The 19,480-nt window shown below is 38.2% G+C and overlaps 1 protein-coding gene across 2 annotated transcripts in view; it reads left to right on the forward strand.

The window, feature by feature from the left end:
* Positions 1–19,480, forward strand: part of diaph1 (diaphanous related formin 1) — a 177,614-nt gene that overhangs the window by 151,493 nt on the left and 6,641 nt on the right. For both annotated transcript variants that reach the window (XM_079839559.1, XM_079839560.1), the window contains 9 exons: positions 3,918–4,016; positions 4,145–4,239; positions 8,431–8,532; positions 8,613–8,852; positions 11,023–11,152; positions 11,629–11,753; positions 12,084–12,248; positions 12,982–13,123; positions 16,164–16,253. In XM_079839559.1, coding sequence (XP_079695685.1) covers positions 3,918–4,016; positions 4,145–4,239; positions 8,431–8,532; positions 8,613–8,852; positions 11,023–11,152; positions 11,629–11,753; positions 12,084–12,248; positions 12,982–13,123; positions 16,164–16,253 — 1,188 coding nt within the window. The remainder of the gene's footprint in view (positions 1–3,917; positions 4,017–4,144; positions 4,240–8,430; positions 8,533–8,612; positions 8,853–11,022; positions 11,153–11,628; positions 11,754–12,083; positions 12,249–12,981; positions 13,124–16,163; positions 16,254–19,480) is intronic.

The raw sequence follows: 19,480 nt of genomic DNA on the forward strand, positions 1-19,480 counted from the left end.
TGTGTGTGTGTGTGTGTGTGTGTGTGTGTGTGTGTGTGTGTGTGTGTGTGTGTGTGTGTGTGTGTCCTGGTAAACCCTCTGTTATGATGACAAAATCTTAAGGTGGCAATATCTAATAGTTTGTACAGTATAAAAATCATTATGTCTATGTAAAGTCCCCAAAATGTGTGTGTGTATGAGAGAGAGGGAGAATATTTTGGGGGTGTTTATAGTTACTGTCCCCAGAAGAGAACTAAATGTGACCAAACCTCCCTTTAGGAACAATTTACTCTTTTTGGAGATAGTATATAAATGGTATTTCAGTGATATGTCCTCATTCCAAGGTGTGTGAGCTCTTTTTGTGAAGCAGCTGTGTACTGAGGCTGGATGCCATGAGAGGAAGATAAAAGCCTGACTGGATGAATAGACCTCAGGCAATACAAAAGACAGCAGGACATTTACAACACAATCCAGAAACAATAACATTAAAGGGACAGTGTTTCATAGTTCCTGATTGTGCAAGCACACACACACGGTCACACACACTTGTAAATGTAATGTTAATGCAACACAGATGTGCTGTTGTCATGCTGCAGTTTGCATTGTGACCTGCAGAGGCGCCACAGGCTCATAAATGAGCTTTGGAATCACATCTTGGTGTGTGTGTGTGTGTGTGTGTGTGTGTGTGTGTGTGTGTATGAGAGAGAGAGAGAGACTGTCTGTGTGTGAGAGAGAGACCAGCAGCCATTTTGAATACAGATCCCATTTTATGAATCACAGACAGTGAAATACAGAGGCTGTGTGTTCACTGGCTGAGCGCATAATCAATCACGCACACACACACACACACACACACACACACACACACACACACACACACACACTGACCCACTGACAGACATTTCAGATCATGTTATGCTGTAGGCGGATTAGTGAAATGATCTCGCTATCTTGTCTTCACTTTCTTTCTATTTATTTTTCCTTAACTTTAAGCAGATTCGAGATGTTTTATTATATAAGTAGCACATTTTATGCACTGTTATTTTGTGCTTTATAGTACGTAAAAAGGATTTTTAAAGGAAATGTATACATTTTTTAAAATCTATTTCAAATATGTAAAAAAACTAAATTGTTTGTATTTATTTTCAGTCTTAGGTCAATTAAATTATTTAATAATTTAAAATAAATTGGAATAAATAGTCAGTTGAGAAATTAAGAGATTGGGTGAATTAAACATAATATGAATAAGTTAAATTTACAAGCAGAAAATTTACCAGAAGAAAAGAGAAAAATACATGAACGAGTATATAATCAGAATCAGACCAGATGTCCTTATAATAACCATTGCAACCATAGTTTCTGACAGTTTGTATTATTGTGCTGTCATAATAGATTAATATGAGATATTAAACACACTCCTTTAAAGAGCTTCAGGATCTTTCTGACATTCTTGTTTCCTATTATTTTGTCGTTTAATTTCTTGTGATGCTGCAGTAATTCGATTTTTACTGAGTATTGTGTCCTTGTGCTAAAGTGTTTGCCATTGTTTGCGCTTAGGAGGACAAAATTCAATTCTGTGTGTTTGATTGGATGATATGTCATGTGTTTTTTAATATATATATATATATATATAGTAATTTTAAATTAAAAAGATTAACCTGATTCTCCTTAAGATATGAGCTTTATTTTCTAGTAAAGAAAATTTTGTGTGTGTGTGTGTGTGTGTGTGTGTGTGTGTGTGTGTGTGTGTGTGTGTGTGTGTGTGTGTGTGTGTGTGTGTGTGTGTGTGTGTGTGTGTGTGTGTGTGTGTGTGTGTGTGTGTGTGTGTGTGTTAAATAAGTGTGAGCAGCCATGTGTAAAATTGAGAGTAAAAGTGTGTGTGTGTGGTCATGGTAAACCCTACATTTATGAGGACAAAATGTCCCTACAAAGATGGCAATATCTGAATTCCTTGTCCTTGTGGTGACAGTTTTGTTGGTCCCCGTGAGGTAAACAGCTTATAAATCATAGAGAATTCGTTTTTTTTTTTTGGAAATGGGATGGGTAAGTTTAGGGGTAGGGTTAGTGTAAGGGGAGATAATATACAGTTTGTACAGTATAAAAACCATTATGTCCATAGAAAGTTATGAAAAACATGAAAACCCAACGTGTGCGTGTGTGTAATTCAGAGCTGCTTCACTCTCTTGAGCGTTTCCATATGCTGCTGTAACTCAATACACACACACACACACACACACACACAGATGCCAGAGACAAATGTACTGCTCGGAAATGAGGTACAGAGAGAGAAAAAAAAGTTTGAAAGGAAGCTGAAAATGGAGGAGAGAAGGTATTCAGAAAGACATTAGAGAAAGAATAAAGGACAGACATGGACAGAAGAGAATAACAGGCCAGACTGCAGATAGAGGGGAAGATGTTTATCTGATCTTTGATTGTGTTTCATGCACTATGAACGAAAGAGATTATCACACACACACAAGCTGAAAGTCATCTGACGCTGTGTGTGTCCGTAGTCCTTCTCTGGAGACTCGTCAGTAGTGTGAACTTCAGTCTTCATGTTTCATTGAAGCTGTTGGGCGTTTGACTCTCAACCCCGAGTTCTAACCTGTGACCTCTGACCTCCTCCTGCTCCCCTCACAGTCTGTCTTTAGAACAGAGATGCACACCGATGGGGAGTGTGTGTGTTTGTGTATACAGAGTACTCTTTCAAAGTAAAGGACAAATAAAATAGACATTATATTTTTTTATTCAACATCAAATTGTAGGTTATATTTTTCAAATGTATTTATTTATTTTTAATTACATTTTTTGGCGTTCACTAAAATGGTCCTTGTTTTCTGCAATTTAAGTAGAGCTGGAATAAAAGTAACAAATATTAAATGAAAAACTTAAAAATAGAAATGTTGCTTTGGAAACTATGTAAAATAAATGTTTTCATTTAGTACTAAAACTGAAATAAAAATCGAAATAAAGTTAAATAGAAATATGAAAAAAATAAAATTATTAAATTACTAAAGTACTAAAACTAAAATACAAATGAAATGATAACTATCACACTCATTTTCTGCCATTTAAATAGTTGAGAATAAAATAAAATATAAATACTAAATGAAAAACTGTTGAAAAAAATGTTGCCAACTAAGTGAAATAAATAAGTTTTCATGAAGTACTAAATTTACTAAAACTAGAACAGAATATATATATAATTTATATTTTTTTTATTAAATGAAAAACTTAGTATTACAATGCCTTGGCAAATAACTAAATTACTACTGAAACTGAAAGAATAGATGATTGCTAAAATTTAAATGAAAACAAAAAAATATGTAATAAAAATATTAAGAAATACTGTAATAGTATATAAATAATAGTGTAATAGTGTAATCCCTACGTTATGGGGACAAAATGTCCCCACAAAGATGGAAATATCCGAAATCCTCATCCTTGTGGGGACATTTTTTGGTCCCCATGAGGAAAACATCTTATAAATCAGACTAAGTGATGTTTTTTGAAAATGTAAAAATGCAGAATGTCTCCTGTGAGGGGTAGGTTTAGGGGCAGGGGCAGTGTGTGTGTGTGTGTGTGTGTGTGTGTGTGTGTGTGTGTGTGTGTGTGTGTGTGTGTGTGTGTGTGTGTGTGTGTGTGTGTGTGTGTGTGTGTGTGTGTGTGTGTGTGTGTGTGTGTGTGTGTGTGTGTGTGTGTGTGTGTGTGTGTGTGTGATGGGTAGGTTTAGGGGCAGGGGCAGTGTAGAGGGACAGAATATACAGTATGTACGGAATAAAAACCATTGCGCCTATGGAAAGTCCCCATAAAACATGAAAACCCAACGTGTGTGTGTGTGATGTGTCCGGCCTTACAGAAACATAATTTCAGCTCCGAGTTGACTTTCTCAAGCACACATGAGTACTTATCCCTATCTCTCTCTCTTTTATTTCTAGTTAAGAAAGATCAAGAGGGTTCTGAAGAGAAGAAAAACACTCAGAAGAAGAAGGTGAAGGAGCTGAAGGTGCTCGACTCCAAAACATCCCAGAATCTCTGTGAGTACCAGCCCGAGCATGAATGTTCATTCAGATGTGAAATATCTCACTAGTTCGACACAGTCATTTATAGTGTTGTTTGCTCAGAACTGTGTGTGTGTGTGTGTGTGTGTGTGTGTGTGTTGCAGCTATATTCTTGGGTTCAAACAGGATGCCTTATGAAGAGATGAAGAATGTCATCCTGGAGGTCAACGAGCAAGTTCTCTCTGAAAACATGGTGCAGGTATGAAAGCGTGTGTGTGAAAGGGGATCTTTGATGTCCACTTGACATTAAAGTTCTGTCTATTTCTGTGTCAACTTTCTGCCTCATGCCTTACGGCTACACCATTGCACCATGACCCAACCAGATGTCAGTGGGCAGAGTTAGTGTAAATAGCATCTGCCAATAAGGTGGGCAATTTGCACTTAGTATAAATACTTTACTTTTACTTTGCGTTGACCAAAGCTCTCTACAGTAGTAAAATGTTCAAAACACAGACAAGACAGCTAAAAACAGTACTGACAAAACCAATGCATCGATACACTGCAGTGTTGAATGCTAGATAAAGTCTTTTAACGTCTTTTAAGAAAGTTTAGAGTTGAAGCCGGGCCCGTTCTAGGCATGGGCAGCATCAGAATTTAGGAACAGATACTGTTTATCTGTTTTTACGATTTGTGCATTGATTAAAAACGATCTGAGGAGGGCTCTGTGTTGAAAGTTTTGATGAAGGGCTGTAGAATGCTCCAAACAATCACAAAAATAACACCAGAAATTTGCATAAAAATAAAAAAAGGAAATCCCATAGTTGCGAGACTTTTAAATAGTTTTTAATACCCCGTTTCATCTCGAAAATGCAAATCATTCATGATGATAAAGTTTTTTTTGTTTTGTTTGAGTACACAAAAAATTAAGTCATGATCACAAGAAAACAACATCTCGAGAACTTACAGTAAGACAAAGAAATAAAAAAAAAACAGCCTCTTAGGGCTTCCGTAGCATATCTCCAATGAAACTTGTCAATCTGTGTGTGTAAAGTTTCGGTAGGCGAACCAAAATGGACAAACCAGTGAAACTGGTGTCTTCTCTTGAGTTGTTGTGAGTCCAAACAATCACAAAAATAACACCAGAAATGTGCAGTATTTTTTTCCTTTATTAACCGAAAGTAACGGCGTGGCGCAGCGCGGTGCGTTACATACTCATGCGCTTCAGTCTATAGCAGAAAAGCAGAGGCTGACAATCCCACGAGCAAAAAAGGGCAGCTGTGAATTAAGATGAATTGTATTCGTGAATATGTATCTTGTAAATATTAATATACAGCTCTGATTTGGATTCAAACCAAGTTGAAATTACCTATAAAAACACTCAAAATACTACTCATTTCAGAACATGACAGACTCAGAGGAGCTAGAACATAATGTACATGTTTAAATGCATGTATATAGTTCATAGTTGAAACCTTGCCCCCTTTGGCTTGCTGTTAATGCTGTTAAACTGAATAGAGGTCGGCTTAAATAACAGCACTGAAATAAGAATGCGCTGTTTATATCTTTTATTGCAGTTTGGAGTCATCCACACAGGATGTGTTTTTTGTGGTTAAAACGCTAGAGGTCTTGAGACGCGCCTCAAGTTAAAAAGGTTATTTTAACTTTTGCTGCGTTTATAAAGCCGCGCCATGTACGATAATCTGCAAAAGTATGAAAACGAGATGCAAGCTCAACAATCAAACACACACTAGGCCGATGTTTACATTAAAAAATGACAGAAAAGTAGCGCAATGGAATGAAAAAACACGTTCTGTATAGCGTTTAATTGCCCCTTTCCACTATATTCATTGCTATAGTAACAGGCTTCCATTCTGTTTTCTTTCCAAATTATCACTGGACAGTAGAAAAATGAAAATGTTAGCATTTTATTCAAATTAAAGGAAAAAAATGTCATGTAGATGTGTTATATTATTAACTATAATTATTTATAACATTTTATAAGAAAAATAAGACCCCCCCCCCCCCCCCCAACCAAAAGAAAGCCCTACCAGGTTATCTGCCAGCCCACCCTTCTATAGGTGCTTAGAACCAGGCCTGGTTGGAGCGAGTCTAATGCGAGGCGATAGACTATTCCATCTCTTTTGTGCTGCCACAGCAATGGCCCGCTCACCCCTTTGCCAATACCTAGTTCTCTGAACAATTAAAAAAGACCTCAGCGTCCTGGGAGGCTTGTGCACCTGTAAGAGCTCTGACAGACAGGATGGTGCTAACCTATTTAAGCGCTTAAAATCATTCCTGTGTTGAACTGGCAACCAGCCCAGTGAAGGCAGAGTAGGAGAAATATGATCCCAATTGCGAGTCCCCGTCAAGAGCCTAGCGACGGCATTTTGGACTAATTGCAATCGATTTAGAGCTGTTTGGCAGACACCCACATACAAAGAGTTCCAATAGACACGCCTTGTAAATGCATGAATGGACATGGATCACCTTTCCAAGATCATTAAAAGAAAGAAAAGGAACGAAGACGTAACTTGATTTCACGACTGAATTTATCTGTTTATCAACTGAAGGTATTGTCGAACAGTACCCCTAGATTTTTGACCACAGGTTTTCAAAATGGGGTCAGCTCACCTAAATTTGACCGTTCAGGCAAAGCAGGACTCCCAATCCAGATAAAGCTCTGTTTTACTCTCATTAAAATGTAAAAAGTTCACTGACACCCAGGCTTTGACCAAATTATCACTGGACAGTAGAAAAATGAAAATGTTAGCATTTTATTCAAATTAAAAGAAAAAAATGTCATGTAGATGTGTTATATTATTAAAGGGTTAGTTCACCCAAAAATGAAAATTCTGTCATTAATTACTTACCCTCATGTCGTTCGACACCCGTCAGACCTCCGTTCATCTTCGGAACAGAAATGAAGATATTTTAGTTGAAATCTGATGGCTCTGAAAGGCCTCCATTGGCACAATGGCACTTTACACTCTCAAGACCCTTAAAAGGCACTAAAGACGTCGTTACAAAGTCCATCTCACTACAGTGGTTCTACAAAAACTTTATGAGTCGGCGAGAATAGTTTTTGTGCGCAAAAAAACCCTAAATAACGACTTATATAGTGATGACGATTTCAAAACACGGCATCATGAAGCTTCGAAGCGTTATGAATCAGTGAGTCGATTCAGCAGTTTGAATCGCCAAATTTCAGCAGTTTGGCGGTTTGACACGCGATCCGAATCATGAATCGACTCACTGATTCATAACGCTTCGAAGCTTCATGAGGCCGTGTTTTGAAATCGTCATCACTATATAAGTCGTTATTTAGGGTTTTTTTTGCGCACAAAAACTATTGTCGCCGATTCATGAAGTTATTTTAGAACTACTGTAGTGAGATGGACTTTGTAACGACGTCTTTAGTACCTTTTAAGGGTCTTGAGAGTGAACTGGCATTGAGCCAATGGAGGCCTTTCAGAGCCATCAGATTTCAACTAAAATATCTTCATTTTTGTTCCGAAGATGAACGGAGGTCTTACGGGTGTCGAACGACATGAGGGTAAGTCATTAATGACAGAATTTTCATTTTTGGGTGAACTAACCCTTTAACTATAATTATTTATAACATTTTATAAGAAAAATAAGACCCCCCCCCCCAACCAAAAGAAAGCCCTACCAGGTTATCTGCCAGCCCACCCTTCTATAGGTGCTTAGAACCGGGCCTGGTTGGAGCGAGTCTAATGCGAGGCGATAGACTATTCCATCTCTTTTGTGCTGCCCCAGCAATGGCCCGCTCACCCCTTTGCCAATACCTAGTTCTCTGAACAATTAAAAAAGACCTCAGCGTCCTGGGAGGCTTGTGCACCTGTAAGAGCTCTGACAGACAGGATGGTGCTAACCTATTTAAGGACTTAAAAACAAATACCAGGAGCTTAAAATCATTGTTGAACTGGCAACCAGCCCAGTGAAGGCAGAGTAGGAGAAATATGATCCCAATTGCGAGTCTTTTACTCTCATTAAAATGTAAAAAGTTCACTGACACCCAGGCTTTGACCTCTTTTAGACCGTTCACAAAGGAGTCCAGAGCATTTACATTGTCTTTCCTCAGGGGAAATAACATTTGCGTGTCATCCGCATAAAAATAAAAAAAGGAAATCCCATAGTTGCGAGACTTTTAAATAGTTTTTAATACCCTGTTTCATCTCGGAAATGCAAATCATTCATCATGATAACGTTTTTTTTGTTTTGTTTGAGTACACAAAAAATTAAGTCATGATCACAAGAAAGCAATATGTCGAGAACTTACAAAAAGACCAAAAAATAAAAAAACAGTAGCATGTCTCCAATGAAACCTGCCAATCTGTGTGTGTAAAGTTTTGGTAGGTGAACCAAAATGGACAAATCCTCTTCTCTTGAGTTGTTTTATAGTGGTAAACATTTACCGTGTGTGTTTCAGAGTTTGCTGAAGCTGCTGCCAGAGCAGGAACAACTCACCACATTAACAGAGCTGAAAGACGAGTACGAGGAGCTGGCTGAGTCTGAACAGTTCGGAGTTGTGGTGAGAAACACAAACAATATTGACTTGTCATAAACACAATCACACAGAGACTGACAGCGCATGCGTGTCTCCGTCTGTAGATCAGTTCAGTGAAACGTCTGAAGCCCCGTCTGAGCTCCATCCTCTTCAAGCTCCAGTTTGAGGAGCAGGTGAATAACGTCAAGCCGGACGTGGTGGCGGTGACGGCCGCCTGCGAGGAGCTTCGGAAGAGCGAGGGCTTCTCCAAACTGCTGGAGATCACGCTGCTGCTGGGAAACTTCATGAACGCAGGATCGCGCAACGCCAAAGCTTTCGGATTCAGCATCAGTTACCTGTGCAAGGTGATTCCCTGCATCTGCTCAGCTTGACAAATGCGCTCAACACTACATTTTGTGGGCGTTTGATGTGTTTTAAAGCAGCAACTTTTCATATAACTAATATTAGGGGCGTGACGAGATTTCTCGTCGAGTGAAAATCTGATATCGACCATGACGGAGCATCAGGGGGAAATTAGCGTAGAATATGCCAACGCTAGGTTTACATTACATCCTCCAATGTCGTTTTGCTTTTTTTTATAGAAATAAAAACCATTTAATTCAGTTAAATAACGGTCGCTTCAATTGTAAACGTCTGCATTGTGTGCGACTGCGTCAGAACTGCAGCAGGAATCACAGTTCACTGATCACATGACGAGAGTAAGGTGAGATGATTGACAGTACCGTGGTGAAAGATTCGTGAGCCACACAGCCTGATAGATAAGGCCAGACTGATAAATGTCTTATTATCTTGTAGAATGTGCGCTCAGCACCGCTGCTCCCTATACACAGCGTATGTACGATAGTGTATAGGATAGTGAAGGTAAACGCAAGCTCCCTGATTTGCGCAAATTATGCGACATAAAATAGCCTGTCCCTAATGTCAATGCTATCGTATGCTGCGCTGTGTAGTTGTAACCTCCTCTTAGCTCTGCTCTGTTTTGGTCTCTCTTTGCACTTTGAATATTGAGAGAGTACTTTGATTATTATGGTTGGACTTATTGTTTTTGAATTAAGAAACAACTAATATTTTTGTTATTTATACCAGTATTTCCTAACCGGGGTGCCGTGTAAAAGTCCTTTTTTTTTTTTTTTTTTCAATGTGAATAAAACAATTAATATATATAAAGTCTGAAATAACAAATAAGACAGACACACACATATATATAAAACAAAAATGATCCGCTCCCTCACTGACCTGTCTGCACATCAACGTCTGTATGCGTAACATAGGCTATACGAATGTTTTATCCTTAACAATTAGCGTCTGACGAGTGTAGTGCAAAAGAATATGGACAGATTTCTTAAAAGAAAAGCTCCAGATGCTTCTGGACCGTCAACTTCCTCATGTAGCAGTCCAGAACGGGCCGCTGAGAGCAGCAGTAAGAAGAAGGAAAGACAGTATAGCGACAATTACTTGTCATATGGCTTCGTCTTTATCGGAGATCCATCATGTCCTCTTCCTCTGTTTCTGGTATGTGGGGGAAAATTGTCAAATGAATCAATGGTTCCTAGCAAACTGAAACGGCAGTTTGAAACCTATCTCTAGTGAGCAAGGATGCAGACTATTTTATTAGACTGAAAATGCAACACGAAAAACAAGAGGAAATTATGATGAAGAGTGCAAAAGAAAGAAAAAGTGAACTCTTTCTGAGAAAGCATGAAAGGCAAGCTATCTTGTGGCTGAAATAGTAGCCAAGTCGAAAAAACCCCACACGATTGCTGAGACTGTAATCTTACCAGCATGCAAAGCCATCGTTAACACCATGCTAGGCCCACAAGCAGCAAAAGAAATGTCAAAGGTTCCCCTGTCAAACAATACAATTAGCAGGTGAATAGATGACATGTCTGCAGACATTGAAAGTGTGGTTTTGGAAAAAACTGCACATTTTCCTTGCAGCTGGATGAGTCGACGGACATTAGTGGGCATGCTCAGCTCCTGGCAAATGTTCGATTCGTAGATGGCGACAGCATTAGAGAAACTTTTTTATTTTGTAAATCAATGCCTGACAAAACAACGGGAGAAGAAATATATCGTGTGAGAACAGAGTACCTTGAACAGGGGGGGTTGAATTGGAAGGACTGTCACAGTTTATGTACTGATGGGGCCGCTGCCATGACAGGGAGTACGAAGGGCTTCATTAGTAGAGTCAGAGCGCAAAACCCACATGTGAACGCCACTCACTGCTTTTTACACTGGTAGCAAAGACGCTCCCAAAGGAACTCTCTGATGTACTGGACAGAGCAGTAGATATAGTTAATTCCCATTGAAGAGCCGTCTATTTTTGGTTTTATGTGAGGAAATGGGAGCGGAACATCAGAGCTTGTTATTACAAACGGCCGTTCGATGGCTATCACGAGGCAAGGTCTTGTGTTGGCCATGCATGGGATTGCTAGTGAGACTTTATTTGTGGAAAGTGCCTGATGTGTTTGTCCCCACAAAGTATTAAACAGATGTGTGTATGTGTGTGTTTAGTTGAGAGACACTAAATCAGCAGATCAGAAACAGACCCTACTGCACTTCCTGGCGGAAACATGTCAGGAGCAGTATCCTGAGGTCATGACCTTCCCAGAGGAACTCATCCACGTGGAGAAAGCCAGCAAAGGTCAGTCTCATTCCCGCCTTCATGTCAATGATGATGCTTTTCTTTCTCTGTATACACCACCATTACATTTTTTTTAAAAGAAATTATTACTTTTATAATTTGATCAAAAGTGACAGTGAATGCATTTATAATGTTTATTTCCACACAAATATTAACCAGCACAAAGAGTTTCAGCATTGATAATAATCATAAATGTGTCTTGAGCAGCAAATCATCATATTCGCATGATTTCTGAAGGATCATGTGACACTGAAGAGTAATGATAGTAATGATACTGAAAATTCAGCTTTGATCACGGGAATAAATGACATTTTACAATTTACACTATATTTGAATTGTATTGTTTACTGTATTTTTGATCGAGTAAATGCAGCCTTGGCGAGCAGAAGAGACTTCTGTCAAAAATGAAACCGTATTACCGATCCCAAACTTTTGAACAGTTTTGAACAGGTCTGTTTTACCTCCCTCTATCTTAGTGTCGGCAGAGACGCTCCAGAAGAATCTAGATCATATGGAAAAGCAGATTAAAAACCTTGAGAAAGACATCGAGACGTTCCCCCCTCCGCAGAGCGACAAGGACAAATTTGTGGAGAAAATGACCATATCCTTTATTCCCCTCCCCGGCCTGTTGCATGACAGGAAGTGTCACTTTGGTTTCCGCTGTCATTTCCACAAACAATAATGTTATAAAAATACAGTGTCAATGATCCATTGTGACATCACATCCTGTTTGGGTTCAAGAAGAAGAGTGCCGTCCTGCAAGCATCCTGTGAAGTTTATTCATTGAGGAAGTTTAGGAGGATGTTTGTTTTAGTACTTGCGCTCTGTTTGGCGGGAAAAACATGATTTATAAATATAAAAGCTGATCCCAAGCGATATTGAGTTGTGCAGTGAATCATAATGCCGTGTTTTTCTTAACGGAGTGCTATACATTTTTGTATCGACGGCTCGTGAGCAGTTCGAGAAGATGCAGCTGATGCACGAGAACATGGAGAAGCAGTATGAAGAATTGGGCAAGTACTTTGTGTTCGACCCTAAAAAGATGAGCCCTGAAGAGTTATTCGGTGACCTCAACAACTTCAGGAACATGTTCCAGGTGAGATCACTACTCGCAATCAGCAGAAAATTGACCAGTATTGACCTTGGATAAATATGGAAGCTTTTAATCCCAAAATTCAGACACTTTCCAGTTTATATCTCACAGTTCTCACCTTGTTGATTGTGTGGGCACATCAAATAACAATATAATGTAAAATAAGCTGAATAACTCGTAATTGCAAGTTCATATCTTGCAATTCTGACTTTATAACTCGCAATTGCAAGATTATATCTTTTGTAACTGTCTTTACTCAGTTTATCAATCAACTTAATGCATATTCTTACTGAATAAAAGAAATTCATTTATTTTTAAATATTAGTTTAAATCACTCCAAAACTTTCAACAATAGTGTATTTATATTTGTGAATCAGACAGTAAATGTATACCAACGTGTGTGTGTGTGTGTGTGTGTGTGTGTGTGTGTGTGTGTGTGTGTGTGTGTGTGTGTGTGTGTGTGTGTGTGTGTGTGTGTGTGTGTGTGTGTGTGTGTGTGTGTGTGTGTGAGCAGATGGTTCAGTCATCAGTCTGTGTTTAGTATGTTTTTGTCTAGACATACTGATATTCTCTCTCTCATAAAGGGACCCAAGACTCAATGTCAAAAACACACACACTTATCTAATCTGTGCTGCGGTTTCATCTGTTCATCGTAGCGCTTTATAACTTTATATTCTCCTTTAGCCAAACAAACATTAGATCTGAATCCACTGCATGTATGTGCTTTTTTTTACAGCAAGCGGTGAAAGAGAACCAGAAACGGAAAGAAGCAGAGGAGAAGATTCGTCGAGCCAAACTGGCACGAGAGAAAGCGGAAAAAGAGAAAGAGGAGAAACAGAAGAGAATGAACGCTGGACAGATACTCAACATCAATGATGGTAAAGATGGTGTGTGTGTGTGTGTGTGTGTGTCTGTGTGTCTGTGTGTCTCTCTCTCTCGCTCTGTCACTCTCTCTGACCTACTTTTCTCGTCTGGCTGTAGTTTGAAACTTTTGGGGCTCCAAATTTCCACTCATTATTTTTGCAGGCGTGAGTGTGTGTGTGTGTGTGTGTGTGTGTGTGTGTTGGGGGGGAGGTTGATAGAAAAAAAGATGGTACTAAGTTCTTAGTTGTTCATTTTAGTTAATTAATTAGCTAAAGTAAACTAACTTTGATCAATATATTTACCCCTTTTATTAATCTTTGTTAAAGTTAGTTATTAAAAATGTTTCATTGTTCATGTTAGTTCATTAACCAGTCTTAACAGATACCGTTTGATTTTTAAGTTGTTGAAGTATTGTTTATTGTTAGTTCCTGTTAACCAAAGTAATTATTTACTGGTCATTAACTATTTTTATTAATTTTATAATTATGAAAAATATTAAATATAGTTTATTAATTATTTTCATTTTATTTGGTTTAAGTTTTTAATCTAGTATTTATAGCCTATAATTTTTTATTTCAGCTTTATTGTATCAAATGAAAATGATGTTTAATAGTTTTAGTTTGAACTAAACACTGATTGCAGAGTGTTGTACAGAGAGCATGTAGATGATGAAAATGGTTTAGTTACTTTTGCAGCTACAAATCGGTCATAACAGCTATGACCAACATATGTTATACATGCAGCGGCAAATTCATAAAACTCATTTAATGAGACAATCAAAGCAAGTGTCATTATCTATTCAAATTCAAGATTAAAGTCTGAATTAAGTAATCAAATACTTGTTGGAGGCCACAATAACTGGTCATTTATGAGCTTTGATTTGCATACAGGTGGCAGATTTAAATGTCAGTTGAAAGAACACACACACACACACACACTCCAGAAGACTACAGAGATCTGCATGTATCTCATGTGTGTGTTATCTCTCTCACACACACATACACACAGACAGACACACACGGAGGGTTCATTGAACTCTCAGGGTTGAATATCTGAAATGTTTGGCCTTGACATTCCCACAATCTCAAACACACACACACACACACACACACACACACATCTTTAGTTTAGCAGTCAAGCCCTGAGAATTAGACAAATAGAAAGGGTTTCCCACAGCAGCTCCTGTGGACGCTCAGTAGGTGTCAGTGTTGTGTGATAGATTCTCTGTGTACAGACAGATGTGATTGGTCAGTACTGTGATGATGCTCATGGCTGATGACCTCTGATTCAGCTGAAAGGGGGCAGATATTTATAGATTTATCCAGAATGTGTCATGAGGGGCACTAAAGTTCTTCACTAACTAACAGGGTTGAAATGTTTCTTCCCTTACAAAAACTGACCATGGTAAAGAGTTTCTATCAAAATACCCCAGTTACTCGGTAGTTAACAAAAGACAGAATTTCACTATTTCAGTATCAAGATTTTAGTGCATGTTTCTTGATGTTTAAAATCAATGTTATATATTTTAAAAATACAAATAATAATGTAAATGATCAAAATAAATCTAATTTAATGCAATTAATTTACTTAAACTTAAGGACTAAAACTCAGAATAATCACACTAGTGGAGAAAGATCAAGCATAAGATCATGAATATAAAAATATATTTTTTTTAATAAGTAAAATGTATTAATGTTATAAATTGTATTAATTAAATGTTTAAGAAATGTTCAATTATAAAACTATTAATAATAGAAATGTTTAATGAAATATGAATATGAAGTTATATGTATATTTGAACACTGTGTCATGTCACTGGAGTTAATGTTACAGCTGTAAAATTATAATAAATGAATATGGTTCCTGAATATGGATATGGTACAAACAGTAGGGAGGTAACCATGGTATTTAGGTGGACACAATACTGGAAGGAAACACTTTTTGTGTTCTAAAAAAAAACTATTTTTCTATTATATAGGAGTGATATAATATGTATTAATATAATATTTACATATAATATAATATGTAATATGCAGCAAGGAAAAAATCTCAGCAGATCAGATGTGCTGTTCCTGTAACGCACCTCACGGTGGTGTGTGTGCACTGCAAACAGCCCTGTGTGTGTGTGTGTGTGAGATCTGGGTTGTCAGGTCAGACGCAAAACCATCTGGCTGCAGATTTTCTGGGGATTACAGTGAGACTAGGTGTGTGTGTGTGTGTGTGTGTGTGTGTGTGTGTGTGTGTGTGTGTGTGTGTGTGTGTGTGTGTGTGTGTGTGTGTGTGTGTGTGTGTGTGTGTGTGTGTGTGTGTGTGTGTGTGTGTGTGTGTGTGTGTGTGTGTGTGTGTGTGTGTGTGTGTGTGTGTGTGTGTGTGTGTGTGTGTGTGTGTGTGTGTGTGTGTGTGTGTGTGTGTGTGTGTGTGTGTTTCTGTGTCTGTTTGGGCTGCAGAGTGTTTTTGTTGCTGAAGGTGTGTGTGTGTGTGTGTGTTCATGGGGGGAGGTGTTTGTGGGGGGCAGGGAAATTAGAAGCATAAATCTTTAACGCCATGTTGTCCAGAGCGGACATGATTGAAAACATCTGTCTATATATATATATATATATATATATACATACATACATACATACATACATACATACATACATACATACATACATACACATATGAGTGTTTATGAAAACACGCTTCTAAAAAGCTATTTTACAGACTAAATGTTTTCAGAGCATACAGTCCTTCCCATCGTGTGTGTGTGTGTGTGTGTGTGTGTGTGGTTCAGTTATGTAGGTCAACAGTGTGCATCAGTGTGCATAATGTAGGGGGCGCTATCTGCTGTAACTTGTTTCTCTGATAATGTTTGTTCCCATGATCCTTTGCTCCTCTCTCATCTGTTGTCATCTGATGAGACTGTTACTCACAATTCTGCATGTGTTTCAGCAGTAATACTTCATATGAGGGCTGTGTGTGTGTTTCAGATAGTGATGATACTTTTATTGATGTATAATATTAATAGTGTTTTGTGTGTGTGTGTGTGTTTAATACTGTGTTTGTGTGTTTCAGATGGCGATGAGACTGGTATCATGGATGGTCTGTTGGAGGCGCTGCAGTCTGGAGCTGCTTTCAAGAGGAAGAGAGGACCACGACAAGCAGGTACACACATCAGATTAAAATGACATTTGTCAAATATGCAGTTATTGCTGCTATTGAGGAAACAGAAAATGCAGAAAATTACAATGTGGAAAGTTACAATTGTGAAAATCTTACACAGTAATAAATAAAAGAATAACATCATAGAAACTGGACACGCACATGGCAAGTTTGAGTTTGATTGAACGCGATGAACATGATGAAACGTATCATTTAAATGATGTGTGCTCTTGGATAAAAGTGTCTGTCTAATTCACAGTAACATTCAAAAGTCTGGGGTCAGTGTGATTTTTGTCACAAAAAAAAAGTTAATACTTTTATTCAGCAATGTATGCATTAGTCAAATGTAACAGAACTCGTTTGTAACATTATAAATGCTTTTACTATTACTATTACAAATAAATTATGTTTCTATTCATCAAAGAATCCGGACAAAAATGTTTGCCAGCACAACAGTTTTCAACATTGATAATAATCATAAAAGTGTTTTGAGCAGCAAATCATCATATTAGAATGATTTCTAAAGGATCATGTGACACTCAAGACTGGATTAAAAAATTCAGATTTGATCACAGGAATAAATTACGTTTTAAAACACATTCACATAGAAAACAGCTATTTTGCTATTTCACAATATTAATATTTTTACTGTATTTTTGATCAAATAAATGCAGCGTTGGAGAACATGAGACTTTTTAAAAAAACATTAAAAAAAATCTTGCATACCCCAAACTTTTGAACAGTAGTGTGTTTTTGAAGGAAAACATGAATTCAGTGTGTTTCAGTAGAGATGTAGTTCACAATTACAGTTGTACACATAAAAGAAAAAAAAGTGTTTTATTTTCCCTTATTTTAGACTTACAAACAGTGTGGAGCAGCGCTCTCTGTGTGTGTGTGTGTGTGTGTGTGTGTGTGTGTGTGTGTGTGTGTGTGTGTGTGTGTGTGTGTGTGTGTGTGTGTGTGTGTGTGTGTGTGTGTGTGTGTGTGTGTGTGTGTGTGTGTGTGTGTGTGTGTGTGTGTGTGTGTGTGTGTGTGTGTGTGTGTGTGTGTGTGTGTGTGTCTGTGTGTGTCTGTGTGTGTCTGTGTGTGTGTGTCTGTGTGTGTCTGTGTGTGTGTGTCTGTGTGTGTGTAACTGGATCTGTTGTTGAATGAATCCAGATGTGCTGCTATGTGGCAATAGTGACCATACACACACACACACACAATCTCTCTCTCTTACCCTCTCCGCCTCCACATTCCCGCGCTTTTTATCTTTTGTATTTTGTTCCATAACCAACTCTTTTCCCGCTGTTTTCACCCCTTTATTCCTCCTTCTTGCCGTTTTGTACCTCACCATCTTATATTCTCTCCCTTTCCCCCTCATGTTTATTTCTCTGTATCTCTGTACTGTCTTTACTCTGTTTACTTTGCTGCTTCAGACTGTATATTTTCCTTGGAATCGAATCAAAGTGTGTGTGTGTGTGTGTGTGTGTGTGTGTGTGTGTGTGTGTGTGTGTGTGTGTGTGTGTGTGTGTGTGTGTGTGTGTGTGTGTGTGTGTGTGTGTGTGTGTGTGTGTGTGTGTGTGTGTGTGTGTGTGTGTGTGTGTGTGTGTGTGTGTGTGTGTGTGTGTGTGTGTGTGTGTGTGTGTGTGTGTGTGGGGCATGAGTCATCAGTTGTGTGTTTTGTATTTTTAGCCTTTCTGATGCAGCCCTCGCACAAGCTCTGTTCCAAAACCTAGTGAGCTCCCTATCTAGACAGCATGTTAAGGCATCATAGGTGTATTTTCAATGCATTGAAGGTTGTTCCAAAATGATGCGGCCTTTTAAAATGTCTTCAATTAGTAAGTTACAGCCTTTATAGACGTTCCAAATCATAATGCTGCCTATGTGGGCAGCACAAACAGAGTTAAACACGGCTCATGTGACTCAACCCCTCAACATATGCCACACACACATACCAACACACACCCATTCTGACCACTTGTTCGTTCTGCATATGGATGCGTTCACTCAAACACACACACAGTGTAGATGCCTTTAGACAGACCGCAGGCATGCAGTGTGGAGACAGGAGACGCCCTGTAACCTCTGACCTCTGACCCTCTGCATAATGAGTCCTCAGCCAATCAGAGAGATGCTGAGCGATAGACAGCAGCTGCTGCTCTACACACGCTTACAAATACACACAAAATACATTTAAGTTGCGAATGCATGTATAAAAACAACTCATAAATCTGTGTAGTATACTATAAGAAAATTATAATATATAATAGTATGTCTAAAAAACAAAGTTTGCATTTGTTTTTTGTTGAATATCATGTTTGATGCGTCAGGCTTTTATGGCTCATATAGTATGATATAGTGAGAATATGGAGCTCAAACTCTATAGAGAAGGAAAAAAACGGTAAGGACAAAAACTAAGATTAAATTCTGATGCTTGTAATGTTAATTAATGGGATCTTTGTAACAATATAGCAGACTACTTGCATTAAATGCATATAAATATACGTCGTCACTCTATATCTGTCAATAATGTCTCAAGATGATATTTAAAGGCTTAGTTTTTTTAAAACATTTAGAGAGATGAACAAATAAACCTTCCTCAAAAGCCTGATGATCATATATGATACTCACATTTATCATGATTTTACTATAAAATGATGGACTATGGATAATAAAGTAAACCAAAGCTGCTTCAGTTTGTTTACTCTGTAGGGTAAAATTGTTTTCCTCTCAATTTTTCTACATCTGAAATAGTCAAAACTGTCACAAACTCCTCGGCAGAGAATAATGGATCTTAGTCAGGATAGACACCATATTTCATTTGACGTGAAGGAAAACGGCTGTGACAGATGATTCCAGAAACTTCCCAGTGGTCGAAAAATGTCAGAAAACAAGGTTTTATATGTTTGTCCCTCACAGCAAGAGTTTAATTGTGTCAAATAAACAAAAAATTCCATGATAGGCCAAAGAATATCCACGGATGCTGTTTGACCCTTGTTAGGCATACTATTCTAAAAATCTATCTTATTTGCATGCACACATCCTAGTCTCACATGCTTTAGGACTTTAGGAAAGATAGTATGCAAAGTAGGATGTAGCCGGTGTGGGTGTGTCTGTTTTTAGACTCTTCATTAATATACACACATCTGCCGTGTCATGACCCCAGACACACACACTCCTGACTCCTCGACAAAAGACACACACTTCAACATAAAAGACACACAAAGACTCGTACAAAGAGCCAGAGA

Source organism: Gobio gobio, assembly GCF_949357685.1.
Source record: "Gobio gobio genome assembly, chromosome: 16".
NCBI classification, from domain to species: domain Eukaryota; kingdom Metazoa; phylum Chordata; class Actinopteri; order Cypriniformes; family Gobionidae; genus Gobio; species Gobio gobio.